A 17,355-nucleotide genomic window follows, 5' to 3' on the forward strand; every position below is an offset into this window, starting at 1 on the left:
AAGCTGGAAGGACAAGGAGGACTTCCATGCTTTTACTCCTATGATTAGTTCTGGGGACTGGCTCGAGCTGTTGCTAGGTGACGTTGAGGATACTGATATGGTGGTCACTGGTTGCTTAGAAACACCCCCAATCCACTGCAATGGTGATGTCACCAGATGCCACAGTTGCGTAAGCAGGCTGTTTCAGCCTCAGGAATGGGGTGTATAAGATATTATGGCATACACACACACACACACACACACACACACACTAACAATTCCCTTTAGGGTTCTAGATCTGACTCAGGCCTGACCCAGGATGCCTGGGTTCCAGAGGTTGTTAAAACTGAAAGGGACCTTTGAGGTTCATCCAATCACCTCATTTTACAGAAAGAAACACTGAAGATCAGAGAGGTGGTGTCATTTACCCAGGATCACAGAGCTAGTGAGTGACAGAGCTGATCCTTGAACCCAGGTCTTCAGATATCCTGTCTGATTTGTTTTTCCCATTAGATACCCTTCAGGGCTTTCCCTGAGACTTCTGGCCTTTTCTGGGGATTAAGACCCAAAGGATTCTCTACCATGTCCACCTTGTCCTAGACTTCCTAGGCAGAGGATATCTTCCAAGGACCAGGCTGAATCAAAGATGTTCCCCAGGAAACATGTGGTAGTAGTGGAAGGGTAGGGTGGACACTGCCATGAACATAGGACCATGCAGAAGAGATGTAAATCAATAAGCAGACTCATTTAGAAAAAAACAAAAACATGTTTTTAATTTTCAACATGATTTACAGGAGCTCAACATAAGACACTCCAACCCAGGGGCCTGGGCCCCCATCCAAAACCCTTGCCATTTGGCCCAGCTTTGCCTGACAGAGAAACTTCCCAGCAGGTCCTTACCCCCTCAAGGCCAAGGGCACCCCTGCTCCCAGGGAGTGAAGTGGAAACATGGCAAGAGGGTAAAGAACCCCATCGATTGAAAACCTTCCAACTTAGGGACCCAGGCGTCTACAGATTGGCAACAAAGCTTCCTCAGGGTTCCAAGGAAGCGTCTCAGGAGCCAGTGGGCTGCCAGAAAGTAGGGAGGACATGGGGAAGGGTAGCACAGTGTCAGACTCAATAAATAAATGCAGGTGGACCTTGCTTTATGCAACAACTGTGCTTTTATAGAGAGCATGTAAAAGAGCTTTGCAAATAGAATCGCATCCGGAAGACCTCTATTTCAGAGACCTCAGCAGTGAGCTGAACCAGTGAAGACTTCTTCACCTGAGAGGCAGAATGATTCCTTAATTTGTCAGGGGACCTGGGTTTGAGTCCCAGCTCTGCCATGAACTTGAAGGACTATGGGTAAGTCAGCATGACTTATCCTTCTCTGGCCCTTGGTTTCCTCAGCTGTAAGAAAATGGATTTGATGAAAATCTTGAAATCAAGAGATAATTCATTTTTCATCCATTCAGATTATTCATAAGCCTAGATGTTTGTTTAAAGTGAGGGACCTTCTAAGCAGTGCTATGATGGGGAACTCTATAGAATCAAATTGAGCTGAATGGAACCTTTGAAGCCATCTAATCCAACCCATTTTTACAGATGAGAAAACTGAGGCTCAAAGTTGTTAAGTAACTTGATCATGAAGGTCATGAAGGTTAAGAGGCAGAACGGAAAGCAAAATCAGGTGCTGTAGCACTGCACTCTTGATGATCCCGTTGATTCAGGGTTCATTCATTCAGATGCCCACCTCTTTCAGCTCACTTTGAAACATCCTGCTGGCCTTAACCTGCCTGGCTTGGAGAGCCCCCTCCTACCTGAGGGGTCAGCTCCACAGGGCAGGAAGGGTGATCTGGCCCCAGCCCCATGTGGTGAGTGAACCACATCTGATCCCTCAGATGGGGTGAACAGAGCTTCAGTGGGAGCCAGCTAAACCTGGCCCAGCAAGGGGATGATGGAGCCTCCCCATGAGATGCTTCTGGGAAGACACAAGCCTTTTGATCTGGGCTACTTACCCATATGTGTGTGTGCCCCACTCAGGGTGAGTTAGTCTCATCCCACCCAACACCTATTGGTGTTGACTGGATTTTTTTCCACCCTTATTAACTAAAAGACTTCTATTACTATGGGGCCTGTGGGGGCAAAAGGAGCCAGCCAAGCAACTACCCAGCGGCCTTCCAGCCTGGGCGAAATGAAAATGGTCAACATGCCCAAATGCTGGCACCCCCAGGGGATATAAGTGGTGCTGCCACCAGTCCAAAGGACCTGGATGCGATTTCACAGAGCCCTGCACAGTCTTGACTTGGGGAATCATGGGATTTGGAGCTTGAGTCCAACCTGCTAATTTTACAGATGGGGAAACTGAGACCCAAAGAGGTTAAAGCGATTGCTCAAGGTGATATAGGTAATAAGTAACACAGTTGTTGTTCAAACCCAAGTCACACAAGGCCATGAACCTGGAGCTAGGAAGGGTCCTTAGAGGACCTGTAGGTTTTCTGACTAAATCCAAATCACAACAATGAATTGTAACAGCATGGCTTGGTGGGTAGCTGCTTTGACCTGGCCTTTACTACTCAGAAATTCTTATTGCCTATGCTTGGATGCTTCCCCCAGGTTTCCACTCACCAGAGCATCTGCTCAGCATAAGATCGAGTCCATGTCCTGGTGCTGACACTGACTGGCTTATATAACATTGATTTGCTTTAATCTCTCTGGGACTCAGTTTCCCTCTTTGTAAAAATGGAGATAGTTCCTAACATATGGTTAAGGATCACACAAGAATAAATGGGAATCTGCTTTGAAAAGTTTAAAGTGCTGTACAAATGTGAGGAAAGATGAGCATTTCCAGAACCAGCTGAAGGTACCTTCTCCTGTTCTCTGCAGGCTCAGTTAGAGGTAACTCCTGGGCAAGAGAGCTCTCTCCAAAGCTAATTGGTGTTCTCTCTGTAGCCTGAGAAGATTCTCATACCTGATTCCTTCTGGCCAGAGATCCCAGTCTCCACCTGGGGAGAACCCAGCAGCACCCCTAGGAGACAGGATGGAGCAGAAGTAACTCTTGGTCTGGCTTTGTGGGGGCCCCAGCAGATCTACAAATGAAGGAGGGGCAGACCTGGGGCCGTCATCATCCGACCAAGACCATGAGGACTTGGCCTCCTTGCTAAGTTCAGAAGACCGAGGTGTCAGCTCTGCTTTACCGCTTAGTACTGGGTGAACTGGTTTGTCCTGTTATCTCTCTGAGCCACAGTTTCCTCATCTGTAGAACTGGGATCACATGACTTGCACCCTCTACCTCACAGGGTTATATAGATCAGATGAGATAATGGATGTAAAGCGCTTCGTAAATTAGAAAGTGCTATAGAAATGTCAACTCTTATTATTAATGATTATTGTTACTAGTATTATTCTCTTTAATGTAGAGAAGCCACATTCGATTTACTCCCCACTTGGGCCTGGCCCAGACAACGGGGAGAAGTCTGCCTAGCCCTGAGGGGACAGAGTTCATCCCACCCTAGGGGACCAGTCTCTTCTTACTGCCAAGTGTCAGAAGGATAGACAGACAGGACATGACAGGCAGGTGGCAGCCAGAACCTCCTTGGGTTCCAAGGAGGAGCCAAGTTCATACTGAGTCTCTCCCAAAGCTACAGTTTAACAAAAAGTTTACTACCCCACCCCACCCCCACATACACCCCAGCACAGAACACACTCAGGACACACTGACAGGAATGGGGGGGAGGGGACAGGAGATAAGGATACAACTCAAGACCCCACCAGGAGGCCACTTATTTCACAGAAGGAACAAGAAAAGCAGCGGGGGGAGGGGGTCCTGAGGCCATGGCCCCCACCCCACCTCTGGATGGATTATTGCTTCGTACCCAGTCTCTTTCACAAAATAGGCCTTTGTAGGAGACAGGAGGGAGGAGAAATTGGCCAAATCCTCTTCACCAACACCAAGGTCTGGAGGGGAAAATGATGAGACTCTTTACTACCCCCCAGAAATCCCCTCCACATAGGTCTCCTCTGCCCCCTTCTCAGCCTGGGGGTGGGAGGACATCTGGGACTCTAGGGAAGGACTTGGCCCAGGCAGCCTCAGCTCCTACTGGCAGCCCCAAGAGGCTCTTCTCTTCCTTAGAAAAAATGGCCACAGTCTATACATGGAGCACATGGTTCCAGGAGAAATCTCCTGGTTCCACTAGTTGCTATTTCAATGCCTCAGGGGTCCATGCTTATTCTGCTTGCACCAGGAATTCTGGCATACAGCCTCCCTTTACGGCTGTGTCTGAGAATTGCTGTTGTCTGAAACTTTTCCCTATGGCTAGGCCAGGCCTGAGACCACGGATCCATTCTGTTCCCAGATCTTTGATTTGGCCTTAAAGCCCTCCTTGCTAGGGCCAATCACCAGCAAAGCCTTCAAGATCCCAGGGCCACCTCCAGCCCAGGATGAGGGGACATCAGCTATTGACAGTGAGTAATAAACAAATGAGAAAGAAATCTTTTTTCATAAAAATCTCAGATTCCTACTGTACCCAGTCCTCTCCTGACCTTGTCCCCCTCTCCTATGAAATCATCTGCAATGAAACCCCCATCTCAGAAGCTATCCCAGGGGATGTGCTGAAGGCTCCTTCCCCAAGGCCCGAGGCTAGACAGCCCCCTTCAGTCTCTGCCCCCAAAGGCCCAGGACTGGAAAATTTTCTTACTTCTCCCTCCTACCCTATCTGTCTAGAGGGCTGAACAAGGAGAAGCTAGAAACCCTTAGAGCCCTGGGTTTGGAAAGCCCAGATCCACTGACTTTGGTATTAAGAGAATGGGGCTTTAGATTCAAACCTCAGGCTTCATAGCCTAGGTCTGGCTTTCCCTTCCTACTCAGGTGCAGGACTACCCTCAAACCTGACAGACCAGGGAGAGTGCTAGGATCTGAGATTTGGTGGGAGGGAACTTAGAGACCATCTAGCCCAACTCCTGCATTTTACAGAAGAAGAAACTGAGGCTCCATAGGATGTGTTGTCTCCATTGCTTCCCTCTAGTCCAATTTAAAGGATTCCTTGAGTTTTCTATCCAATCCCAAAAAAAACTTGGTTTGGAACCCATGTTCCAATGCTCTGGTCTGTCCTTGGCCAGGCCCCAAGGCCCAAACGCAGCCCAGTGGCCCATAAATGTGTAATCATAAGAAGAATATTAACATGAATAAATAACACTATGTAATTCTGTGCCTCCAGCCAAAGCCTCTTTGGGCTGGGTGGGAGAGAGGGAAGAAGCCAGAAGGGCAAACCCCAACCCCCCAAAAACCCCAAGGGACCAGCCCCAGCAGCTACACCCAGGGCCCATGGGACTAGTTGAATTTTCTCAGCAGCTCCCCAGACCCCTTTCACTCCTCAAAGTTCTGGAGGAAAAGACAGGCCGGCTGCCTCTGGGGCCCTCAGGGAGAAAAGAAGTCAGACCCATTTGGCCCATCATTCCCCACTCTCCAAGAATACACATACCTGGGATAGATTTTATATTTCCTCTCCTTGGACTTTATAAATATGAGAGGTTTAGGAAAAGTCCTGCTCTAGACTACTCTCTCCATGCCAGAGATGGGAGAGGTGAAGAGGGACCAGCCTCAGCACTGAGGTGGTGCTGGGAAGAAAAGGGAAGAGGAGGGGTCCCTCCCTGCAGAAGGAGGCAGGAATGTGCTTCATTAAAGAGAGTTCCTACCCAGCATGTAACAGTTTGCCTGAAATTACCCCATGACTAGGGTCAGGGATCAGGCCAGTGGGCCAGACCTGGAGCTGGGAGCCCCAGGGCACAGAGCCAAACCAACATGCAGCTGGAGATAGGGGGAAGAAGGGAACAGGGAAAGGGAGAGAGAGAAGGAAAACACTCACTAGTCTCACCTTTTCTCTTCTTCTCCCATCCATTCTATTTGCTTACCTAGAGTCCACATAAAATGACTATTTTGCATTCAGTTCACCTATTTCAAGATGTTGCTTTGTGTTTTTTAAAAAGTAAAATCGAGGTTCTCTGGCCCTAGAGACCCCGAAGAAGAGGGTAGATTACTATCTGCCCAGAGGCAACAGGCTGGACTAGATGACCCATGGAGTCCAAAGGTTCTCCTAAGACTATCCCAGGTCCCTGACTGGCATGGAATGCCCTGGCCACACTTCAACTCCTCACTTCTCCCAATCCTGCCTTCCTTGACATCCTGGCTTAGCCCACTCAGGTCCACCTGGGAACTGACAAAGCTGAGAGACCTTAGGAGATCTAGCAAGTTCAGCCCAGCTCTACCTGTCCCCTGCCAGGGGCAGGGTGAGGAGATAGAAGTCCCTTAGAGTCTCAGTTGCTTCCAATTGCCTCTGAGCTGCTGAGACACGCATCTCCAGGATGTGGGGGTGAGGGGCCAGGCAGCAGCAGCCCCTTTTGGGCACTAAATAAAGGCATCCTCAATTCCTACAAATGGAATGTCTTGAGATCATCTAGTCTAAACCCCTCATTTTTAAAGTAGGAGACAGATCCAAAGAAGGGAGGTGATTTGTTAGGGTCACACAGAGCTAACGAGTGACTAAGTCAGGACTGAGACCCTTGCCTCCTAGTTCCCAGGTGAGAGATCTTTTCCTTGTGGAAAGGAGGCACCATCTGCATCCTGAGTCATCATGGGTCAGGTCTGACATCCAAAGAGCTGTGCAAATAACCTGTGGTGGCCGAGAAGGACACATGCCTAGAAGGAGGTACTTAGTCGAGAGGAGGTGAAGCCCCTGATGACGGATGGGCAGACTCTCCAGGCTGCCTTGATGTTCTGGGGCCTCTCCTGGGTGCAGATGGCCTTGACTAATGGCTGGCTCCACCATCCTCCTTGGAAACTCCCCAGGCTCCTCTCAAACTGGCTGCAGGCAGAGTATACAGCCACTGGAGCCAAGTGCCACAAGAAAGACACTTGCTGGTAGGTTGGCACTATAGGGAAGGCAGGCCCCTGGCCTAGGATAGTGGAGACAGCTCCAAGCAACCAGCTCCCAGGAGGGCACAAAAAGGGGAGAGGTTGAACAGTAGGCCCACTCCCAAATCTGGGGGGCCCAGAAGTGACCGAGTCAAAGGTAAAACCAATTGCTCTAGGAGAGGGAAGGCCTCAGGGTGGGGAAGGGGGCCGAACAAGGGATGGGGAGGAGCCCACAGAGTAGGTCTCCCCTCCTTGGGAGGGAGCCCTGTCTGCTTCCATCTGAAGTGCCAGGAGTTTCAGATCCAGGCATTGTCCCTGGGCAACCCCTCCCCAAGTTCAGCCACTATGAGCGCTCCCCACAGGGCCCCACGGTGCTCTCCAGAGACAGCTGAGAGGACTGGCGGAGGAGCGGGCCAGTGGCAGGGTCCACCATGGATGATGTGGGGAAGAGCTTGTACCAACCCACGGCCAGGGTGGTCAAGTCCAGCTCCTCCAGAAGCACCCTTGCCACGCCCATGAAATGCTTGCGTTCCATCCTCCCGTAGTTGCCCCACACGATCACCTGCAGAACAGATACACAGCAGGGTTGAGCATGGATTCCCCTCTTCCCCCATACCCTCAGAGTGATCACTCTCTGCATCCCCCTATCTTAAAAAATAAGCCCCAGGTACAACCCTTCCAGACATTCCTGGTTTACTCCACCAGAGATCTGCCACATAAGCCAGACTGAACCTGAAAGACCATCCAACCCCTTCATTTGATAGAGGGGGAAATGAGGTGAAGTGATTTGTCTAAGGTCACACAGCTAATACGTGGCAGAGCTAAGACTCCAACTCACATCTTCTGACTCCAAGTCCAATGAGGACTAAACTGAGACCTGGAGAAAGTCAGTGACTTGACCAAGGTCAAACAGGGAGATAAGTAGAACAGAGCTAGAATCTGAGTCCAGGTAATCTGAGTAACTTCTCTGACCTTCAGTTTCCTTCTCTGTAAAATGGGCCTAATATTTGAATTACCTCTCTCTTAAGATTTTTATGAAGGAAGTGCTTTATAAACTATAAGCTGTCTCCTAGTCCTGACATTATAGATTCTGGGATTCTAGATCTGGATATAGAAAGGTGAGTTGTTTTAATTATTTCTGGGCTGGGAGTTGGAAGATGGGTTCCGACTGAGACCTGGCTCAGCCACAAATGTGTACATGACAGTGGGCAGGTTGCTTCTTCTCCCTCAGCCTCAACTTTTTTAACTGTAAAAGGAGAAAAAGAGTCACTAAATATCTCCAAGCCTGGGTTTCCTTATATTTAAAATGCAGATAAAATTCTTGTCCTGCTAAGCTCAAAGGGCTCTTGTGCAGCTTAGCTTGTGTTCTGTAGCATTTTCAGATCTTCAAAATGCTTTACTCAAAACCAGTATTATCACAGAGGAGAAGTAGAGCAGTGTGGTCCAGTAGGAAGGGCCAGATTCAGAGTCAAGGGATCTGAGTTCAAACCTAATTATGACCAGCTTTACTACTTATGTGACCTGAAGCCAGGCACCTTCTCTGGGCCTCAGTTTCCTCATCTGTAAAGTGAGAGGGTTGGTGAGATGACCTGTAAGGTTCCCAGCTCTAGATCTATAATCCACTTTTTTTCTGAAGGGGGAAGAAAGACCAGATCAATGATTTCATTAAGGAAATTCCCTCTACCAATATGAATCTGCAGCTATGTGATTTATAGTCTTAGAGAACTGTCTAAAGCACTGAGACTTCAAGTGATCCATTTTTACAGATGAGAAAACTGAGGTCCAGACAAGAGAAGAGTTTCTCAAGGTCACAGAGCTAGTAAGAACAGGATCCAGATCTGTCCTTTATTTCACCTGACTGCTCCACTCTTCAGTCCTGTTCTTCTTTCTAATATATTTATTTCCTTTCATATTTCAAGATGAAATTCATGCCTCTGAGGCCTATTGAGCACAAAGGAGCATCCCCTCTGCCCAAGGTCACCAATGGCCTTTCCCTGAGAGGCAGTTCATTCTTCAACAGAAAGCCCCAAGAGTCTCAGAACCTGCGTCATCCTGCCACAAGAGGGCGCAGAGCTCATGTAGTCCAATGGACAGAGTATGGGTCAAGGCATCTGGGAGTCCCAGCTCTAGAATCAGAGATTAGAGAATTCTCAGAGGTGGATAGAAGGGACCGTCAAAGCTAGAAAACAGCTTAGAAGAGCAAGGAACCTTAGAGATCATCGGATTCAGCCCTTTCATTTTACCAATGAGGATATTGAGTCTCTAGACTGGGGATGTGGCTTTGCCAAAGTAACCCAGTAGATTAGTTTTGGAATTGAGATTAGAACTTTATTCTTCTATGAGTTCACTGCTCTTTCCAATATAAGGAAACTCAAACTTTACTGTGTGGCATTGAATAAATTATTCAGTCTCTTAGGGGGAGGTCTCAGTTTCTTAACCTATAAAATGAGGGTAATTACATTTTTTTTTTTTACCAATACTACAGGTTTTTGTGAGTGTAGAATAAAATTTAAAAGGCAAACAGAAATTAAGTAACTTGTCCAGGGTCATATAGCAAGTAAGTGTCTGAGGCTGGATTTGAGTTCATGTCTTCCAGACTCCAGGTCCAGCTCTCTATCTTCTGTGGCACCTAGTTGCCCCTAAAATGTCATTCACACATGTAAAAGCAGAGATAGGGACTGGACCTGTGATTTCGTTGGCATAGGGCACTCTGGTAGTAAGGAAATTGTGATTATTTATGTAAGTCAGCACTTTTTCTGCCATTGACAACCTTAAAGAATTACCTAGGCAGAGCCAAGATGGTGGAGTAGAAAGAGGCACATACGCTAGTTCTTCCCCCACAGCCCATAAAATACCTATAAAGAAAGACTCTCAACAAATTCTAAAGCAGCAGAAGCCACAGAACAACAGAGTGAAGGAGATTTCCAGCCCTGGGTGACTTGAAAGGTCAACAGGAAAGGTCTGTCACACTGGAAGTGGAGCAGAGCCCTGCCCAGCCCAACCCAGGCTTGGCCTTGAGGCTCAAGCCAAGGAGGACTTGAGTAGGCCTGGGGGGGCAGGGATCCCCAGCAGCAGTAGCAGAGGTTTGCAGATCCCTCAACCCACAGGGACCAAAAGTCAGTATGAGGATTTTTTCAGCTGGCTGAGAAGGGAGCAATGTCTTCCCATAGCTCTGGCCTCAGCCAGCAGTGACAGAGGCCACATTGGTTGGCAGCAACTCTCATAGCAGCACAGCCCGCATCTATTGTTGGATCTTAAAATCTCTGGAGGCACTGAGCAGCTGATCCTTACCTCAGCCCTGTGTTGTGGCTCTGCTCCCACCTGATGCTCCTGGAGGAATTGAGCAGCTGATCTTTATCTCACACTGAATGGCAGCCCTGCCCCCACCTAAAGCCCCTGGGGCAATTGAGTAGCTTGTCTGAATCTCAGGCCTCAGTGCAGGCTTGGTGGAACTGGAGGTCAGGTGGTTGTGGAGAGGAAACTAATACTCACAGATTCTGGGCACAAAAGTTTCTTGTTGCTCCCAGACAAGTATACACGCTTGATTGTGCCACCTTGGAAGAACTGAGATCTTACAGATCCCCAGAGTATACCCTACTCTTGACAAAGGACCCAAAAGTCAAGTAACTGGTTGGGAAAATGCCCAAAAAAGGGAAAAAAATAAGACTATAAGAGGTTACTTTCTTGGTGAACAGATATCTTCTCCCATCCTTTCAGATGAGGAAGAACAATGTTTACTATCAGGGAAAGACATAAAAGTCAAGGCTTCTGTATCCCAAATATCTAAAATAAATATTCCATGGTCTCAGGCCATGGAAGAGCTCAAAAAGGATTTTGAAAATCAAATAAGAGAGGTGGAGGAAAAATTGGGAAGAGAAATGAGAGAGATGCAAGAAAAGCATGAAAAGCAAGTCAACAACTTGCTAAAGGAGAACCAAAAAAATGCTGAAGAAAATAACACCTTTAAAAATAGGTTAACTCAATTGGCAAAAGAGGTTCAAAAAGCCAATGAGGAGAAGAATGCTTTAAAAAACAGAATTAGTCAAATGGAAAAGGAGGTTCAAAAGCTCACTGAAGAAAATAGTTCTTTCAAAATTAGAATGGAACAGATAGAGGATAATGACTTTATGAGAAACCAAGAAATCACAAAACAAAACCAAAAGAATGAAAAAATGGAAGATAATGTGAAATATCTCATTGGAAAAACAACTGGTCTGGAAAATAGGTCTAGGAGAAACAATTTAAAAATTATGGGACTACCTGAAAGCCATGATCAAAAAAAGAGCCTAGACATCATCTTCCAAGAAATTATCAAGGAAAACTGCCCTGATATTTTAGAACCAGAGGGCAAAATAAATATTGAAAGAATCCACTGATCACCTCCTGAAAGAGATCCAAAAAGAGAAATTCCTAGGAACATTGTAGCTAAATTCCAGAGTTTCCAGGTCAAGGAGAAAATATTGCAAGCAGCTAGAAAGAAACAATTTGAGTACTGTGAAAATACAATCAGGATAACACAAAATCTAGCAGATTCTACATTTAGGGATTGAAGGAGGAACTAGGGCTAAAACCAAGAATCACCTAGCCAGCAAAACTGAGTATAATACTTCAGGGGAAAAAATGGTCTTTCAATGAAATAGACGACTTTCAAGCATTCTTGATGAAAAGAACAGAGCTGAAAATAAAATCTGACTTTCAAACACAAGAATCAACAGAAGCATGGAAAGGTAAACAGGAAAGAGAAATCATAAGGGATTTACTAAAGTTGAACTGTTTACATTCCTACATGGAAAGACAATATTTGTAACTCTTGAAACTTTTTTCAGTATCTGGGTAGTTGGTGGAATTATACACACACATACACACACACACACACAAACACACACACATACATAGGGAGAGAGAGAGAAAGACAGAGAGCACAGGGCAAGCTGAATAGGAAGGGATCCTATCTAAAAAAAATAAATTAAGGGGTGAGAGAAGAATATATTGGAAGGAGAAAGGGAGAAATTGAATGGGGCAAATTATCTCTCATAAAAGAGTCAAGAAAAAGACTTTTCAATGGATGGAAAAGGTGGGGAGATAAGAGGGAAAATGTGAAGCTTACTCTCATCACATTTGACTCAAAGAAGGAATAAAATGCACATTCATTTTGGTATGAAAACCTATCTTATAATACAGGAAAGTGGGGGAGAGGGGGATAAGCAGGATGGGGGGATGATGGAAGGGAGGGCAGTGGGAGAAGGGAGCAATTAGAAGTCAACATTCTTGGGGAGGGACAAGGTCAAAAGAGAGAATAGAAGAAATGGGGGGCAGGATAGGATGGAGGGAAATACAATTAGTCTTACACAACATGACTATTATGGAAGTCATTTGCAAAACCACACATATATAGCCTATATTGAATTGCTTGCATTCCCAATGGGGATGGGTGGGGAGGGAGGAAGGAAGAGAAGTTGGAACTCAAAGTTTTAGGAACAACTGTTGAGTATTGTTCTTACATACAACTGGGAAATAAGAAATACAGGTAATGGGATATAGAAATTTATCTTGTCCTACAGGACAAAAGAGAAGATGGGGATAAGGGAAGGGAGGGATGTTAGAAGGGAGGGCAGATTGGTGATAGGGGTAATTAGAATGCTGGGCTTTTTGGGGTGGGGGAAGGGGAGAGATGGGGAGAAAATTTGGAACTCAAAATTTTGTGGAAATGAATGTTGAAAACTTAAATAAATAGAAGAAAAAAAAGAATTACCTAGAACACTAATGAGAGGTTCGATGACTTGCTGGTGGGTCACATAGCCCATATGTGTGAGGGGCAAGACTTGCACCCAGATTTTCCTGGTTTCAAGACTAACTCTCTATCCACTGCCCCACACTGTTCTTGACTTCTTAACCAATGTTACTTCCTAAGCAGATGAAAGCTAGTCTGAGAAATATGGAAATGGCTGAGGGGGTGGGGTGGAGACTTGGTCCTGAAGCTAGACATTAGGTTTAGCTGCTGACCTTGAATGCTCACTCAAAATACTTTGGGGACAAATTTCCTGCAATATCCTGGGAGTTCCATGACAGGCTATTGGGAAAATAAAAATTAGCCTAACAATCTACGGGAGATGCCCCAAAAGGGCTGGGGCATTCTTAACAACAGAATTTACAAGACATACACACAAAGAAAAACAATTCTAATGAGGATTTTTAAAGTGGGGAGAGAAGTTACCTAAAGAGACCCATTTAAATGTATAGATCAGCAACAGACTTAGATTTTTAAAGAGCATTAAGAGAAGGTGGAAGCAAGGGTAGGTAAATAGAGGGCAAATGCAAAAGTGTGAAGTTCTGTAAAAATAATGCCTAATCTAAAGCACAGAATTAACTGAAGCAGCTTTAAAAAGAGAGAGGATTTCTTTAATATGATTCTATAAAAAATCACAGGATCACTGAACAGGGAGGATGAAATGTTGATTATGGATAATTGAGAAAATGCTGGGCTAGCTTCTTTTAATTTGCTTCTGGTTTCTCTGCTAAAGACAGGGATCTTTAGACAGGAAAGGACAGGAAAAAATGTGACTAATGGGGAGATAATACCTCAAATAAGTCAGGAGATAGCAAAGAGAGCACCTTGCTTCTCCTGACAAGTTCAAGTCATCTGACCAGACTAAGTATTAAGACCAGAGTCAATTGCTGAGTCACTCAGTGAACTGAAAGTTTATGGAGAACTGAAGAGACACTTGAGGATTGGAAAAGGGCAAATATCCTCAAAATTTCCCCCCAAATGGCAAAATGTAGGAACTGCAAACTATAGATTAATGACTTCAACTTTATTTAATTAGATTAATGACAAAATTTTAGAAGATGTGATTAGTAAACATAGAAAAGGAAGCCATGATCACAAAAAGCTAGCACAACTTCAAGAATAGGTCACATCAAACTAACCTCATTTTTTTTTAACAGTTTACTCCACTGTTGGAGTGAGGGAATGCTGTAGACATAGTTGGCCTAGATTTTAGTAAAAACTTGTACTTTTCTTGCAGACAAGATGTGGTCTAGTTCATTAGATTCAGAACTGACTGAATGGCAGGAGTCAAACAGTAGTCATTAATGGTTCAATGACAACTTGGGAAGGTGATTTCTAGATAAGTGCTATAGGGGCCTATACTTGCTGCTTAATATTTTTATTAATAAAAAAGTTACAGATGCAAGGGTATGCTGGTAAACGTTTGACAGCTAGCTCTCCAGATGGGGGAAATAAATGTAGTACACACTTTAAAGTTTAATTTGCATTATTCATGTTTTTCCCATCACTTACTTAAGTCTAAACAGTCAGCAAAACAATAAATCAAACTCTGATTTGCCAATTTCTGGGGTATAAATGTTCACAATGAAAATTTAACAATCAGCTCTCAACAGTCAGCTAAAGCATTTTGTAGATGATTTATAGCTAGGAGGAAGAGCTAATAAATTCGGTGACATAGTTCCCCCCCAAAATGTCTATGGAGATTTGAACAATAGATGAAAGTTAATAAGATGAAATGTAACAGAGATGAATACAGTATTACATTTGAGTTTAAAATGTGAGATAGTTGGGTGGTGTAGTAAATAGAACACTGGACCTGGAGTTAGGAAAATCTGAGTTCAAATTCTACCTGAGACATTTACCAGCTGTGTTACCCTGGGCAGGTTGCTTAATCTCTGCCTGCCTCAGTTTACTCTTCTGTAAAATGGGAATAATAACAGCACCCATCTCCCGGGGTATTTTTTTTTTGAGGATAAAATCAGTTAAGATTTATAAAGTGTTTTTCAAGCCTTGAAGTGCTATATAAATGTTAGCTATTATTATTGTTATTAAAAAATCAATGTCATAAGTACAACTTTGAGGAGGTACAGCTAGAAAATAGTTTTTCTATAAAAGATTTGATGGTCTCAGTGGACTGCAAGCTTAAGATGAGTCAATAGGGTGTTATGGTGACCAAGAGTTAATTTGTTCTTAGTTGTCATTAAAAAAAGTATAGTGACCAGGATAAGGGAGGTCATTGCTGTGTTCTGGCCTGGTGAACTCCCACCTAGAGTATTGTTCATCCATTCTGGGTACTCCATTTTAGGATAGACTTTGATTAGTTGAAGAGTAGCCAGAGGAACAAAATGGTAGATGGCCTTGAGTTAATGCCTTTGAGGATGTGTTGAAGGAATTAGGGAGTTTAGTATGGAAAAGAGACTTCAGGAGCTAACAAGTTATGTGGAGGACTGTCACATAGAGGGGCCTGAGATTGTCCTACTGGGACAGAACGAGGTGCAATGGGAAACAGCAAAGAGGAGGACTTCTGTGTGATGTAGGTTAGAGCTTCCTAACAATCAGATCCATCTCAAAGTTGTCCTGGCTCTCCCTCACTTACCAAACATGTCGATTAGGGCATTTTTGGTTGTGTGTGAGGTGGACTAGAGGGCCTCTGACCATCTGAGATTTCCAAGGACTGGCTTTGAAGAACCATGGTCCATGGGCCAAATAAAATTTGCTTCCAATTTTTGTAGAATGGTTTTTACATGTTGAGATTGGTCCTTAGGTCCTTAGTTTGCCAAATCTTGGTCTAGATAGTGGGTAGAACAAGCCCTTCCCAGAAGCCTGAGCAGCCTGGGGAGACCTTTTCCTTTCTGTCATGGACTCCCTTTGAAGGCAAATGCCCATTCTGAGCATTTCTAGTATTCTCAGTCAACTGCACTGGGTCAAATTTAGACTCTTCTGTATGGCATTCAAGGCCTTCCTAGCACTACCCTACTATACCTGAAGTTGTCTTCTTCCATGTAACTCGAGATTCCTGCCAACTTTAGCCCAGGACTTGGAACAACATGGAAAATTCACCACAAATCTAAACTTTTCTTTCCCCTGGGTAAACTTGAGGGCAAGGACTATCTAACATATAAACTAAGTATTTCTTCTAGTGCTAAGCATAGGACTTGACACACAGTAGTCATTTAGTAAATGTTTGTTACTGTTGGCCACTACAAGTTATCCTTGTTAACAATCATAAGCAGTGGTGCAGTGAAAAGACCTGGAGTCAGGATGGAAGCTGGAATGAAATCTCTACCCTGTGTTGCTGTATGATCCCAGGTTGGTCTTATTTAACTCTCAGAGCCTTGTTTTCCTCATCATTAAAATGGGACCAATAGTATTTCTGGTACCTGTGCGTTCGTCCTTCGCTGCCAAAGAAGACCATGCCATCAGAGAAATAATGACATGACTTGCACTTGACTTTGTTTTGAGTGAGGGAGGACTGTGCAGGTCACCAGCCTCACTTCTCCTCCAGAGCCATCTGAATCCAGTGACCAGATATTCATCAGGATGACTGGAGATGACCCAGGATGAGGCCATTGAGGTTAAGTGACTTGCCCAAGGTCATATAGCTAGTGAGTGTCAAGTGTCTGAGGTGAGATTTGAACTCAGGTCCTCCTGACTCCTGCACTGGTGCTCTATCTACTGCACCACCTAGCTGCTCTGTCTCTGGTACCTACCCTCCCCCAACCCCCAGCTATGGTGGAGATCAAAGGTCATTCATATAAAGCACTCTGTAACCCTCAAAAGTGGCCCAGAAATGTCGGTTGCTTTTTTAGTATAAGCAATGGCCTCAGGCTAGGGATGATGTCAGAGTGGGAGGAAAATGGTCACCTTACCAACAGAAGTGTTGTGTAATGGGGGCCAGGGAGACTGGAGACTGGTATTCCTCTACAAGGGTGAGATTTCACCTCCTCTGTGAAACTTTCCTCTATTATTCCCACCCAGATCCAGGGATTTCACCTTTCCTAGATTCAGAAATTAAGTGTTTTGTTAAGGCCCTTTCAACCCTGTTACCTCAAAGACCAGAGCCTCAGTTCTTCCAGCTGGGTCATCTTCCCATCCCTCCAAAGACCAGAGTCCAATCTTCCCCAAAGTTCAGATTCTCAGGTTACCAAAGGCCCAGTACTCACATTCCAAAGACCAGGCCTCCAATTCTTCCACAGTTCCCTTTCATTCAAAGACCAGGTATTCACTTCTCCCATAGTCCAGGTTATCATCTTGCCCCAAAATCCAGGCCCCCAGGCCTGTTTATAGGCCAGATGCCCCTTCCCCAAAGGCTGTGACTCAATGCTCCCCAAGCCCAGATTCTCCATCCCTCCCCTACCCAAGCCCAGGTCCTTACACTCCAGAAGCTGAGTCCCCAGCCTTGAGCTGTTCTCACCTGCAACACTTTGCCCTGAGGACTCTCAGGGAACAGGAGCACCTGGTTGTACAAGGGATCCAGAGACTTTCGCGCCACTTTGGTCTTCTTCTTGGCAATGCACACACCATTTTCCAGCAGGTACGCTTTGATGTAGGCCGCTGGAGAAGAGCAGAAGAGCAGGAGGTATTGTTGGGTGCTTCCTGCTCCCTGGCTCTCCCTGGTTGGGCAAAGGCCCTGACAGAACAGGATGCCAAGGCCTCCTTGTATATCTCAATGCTCTGTCTGGATGGAGGAGGTGGA

General features: G+C 45.3%; 1 protein-coding gene across 1 annotated transcript in view; it reads right to left on the reverse strand.

Moving 5' to 3' along the window:
* Window positions 1-725: 725 nt before the first annotated feature.
* The window catches only part of RIMS4 (regulating synaptic membrane exocytosis 4), a 63,570-nt gene continuing 46,940 nt past the window's right edge, over window positions 726-17,355 (reverse strand). The window contains exons 5-6 of the mRNA XM_072633690.1: window positions 17,074-17,213; window positions 726-7,433 (exon numbers count right to left, since the gene is read on the reverse strand). Coding sequence (XP_072489791.1) covers window positions 7,215-7,433; window positions 17,074-17,213 — 359 coding nt within the window. The 3' untranslated portion in view covers window positions 726-7,214. The remainder of the gene's footprint in view (window positions 7,434-17,073; window positions 17,214-17,355) is intronic.

This window comes from Notamacropus eugenii, chromosome 1 (genome assembly GCF_028372415.1).
Source record: "Notamacropus eugenii isolate mMacEug1 chromosome 1, mMacEug1.pri_v2, whole genome shotgun sequence".
NCBI classification, from domain to species: Eukaryota; Metazoa; Chordata; class Mammalia; order Diprotodontia; family Macropodidae; genus Notamacropus; species Notamacropus eugenii.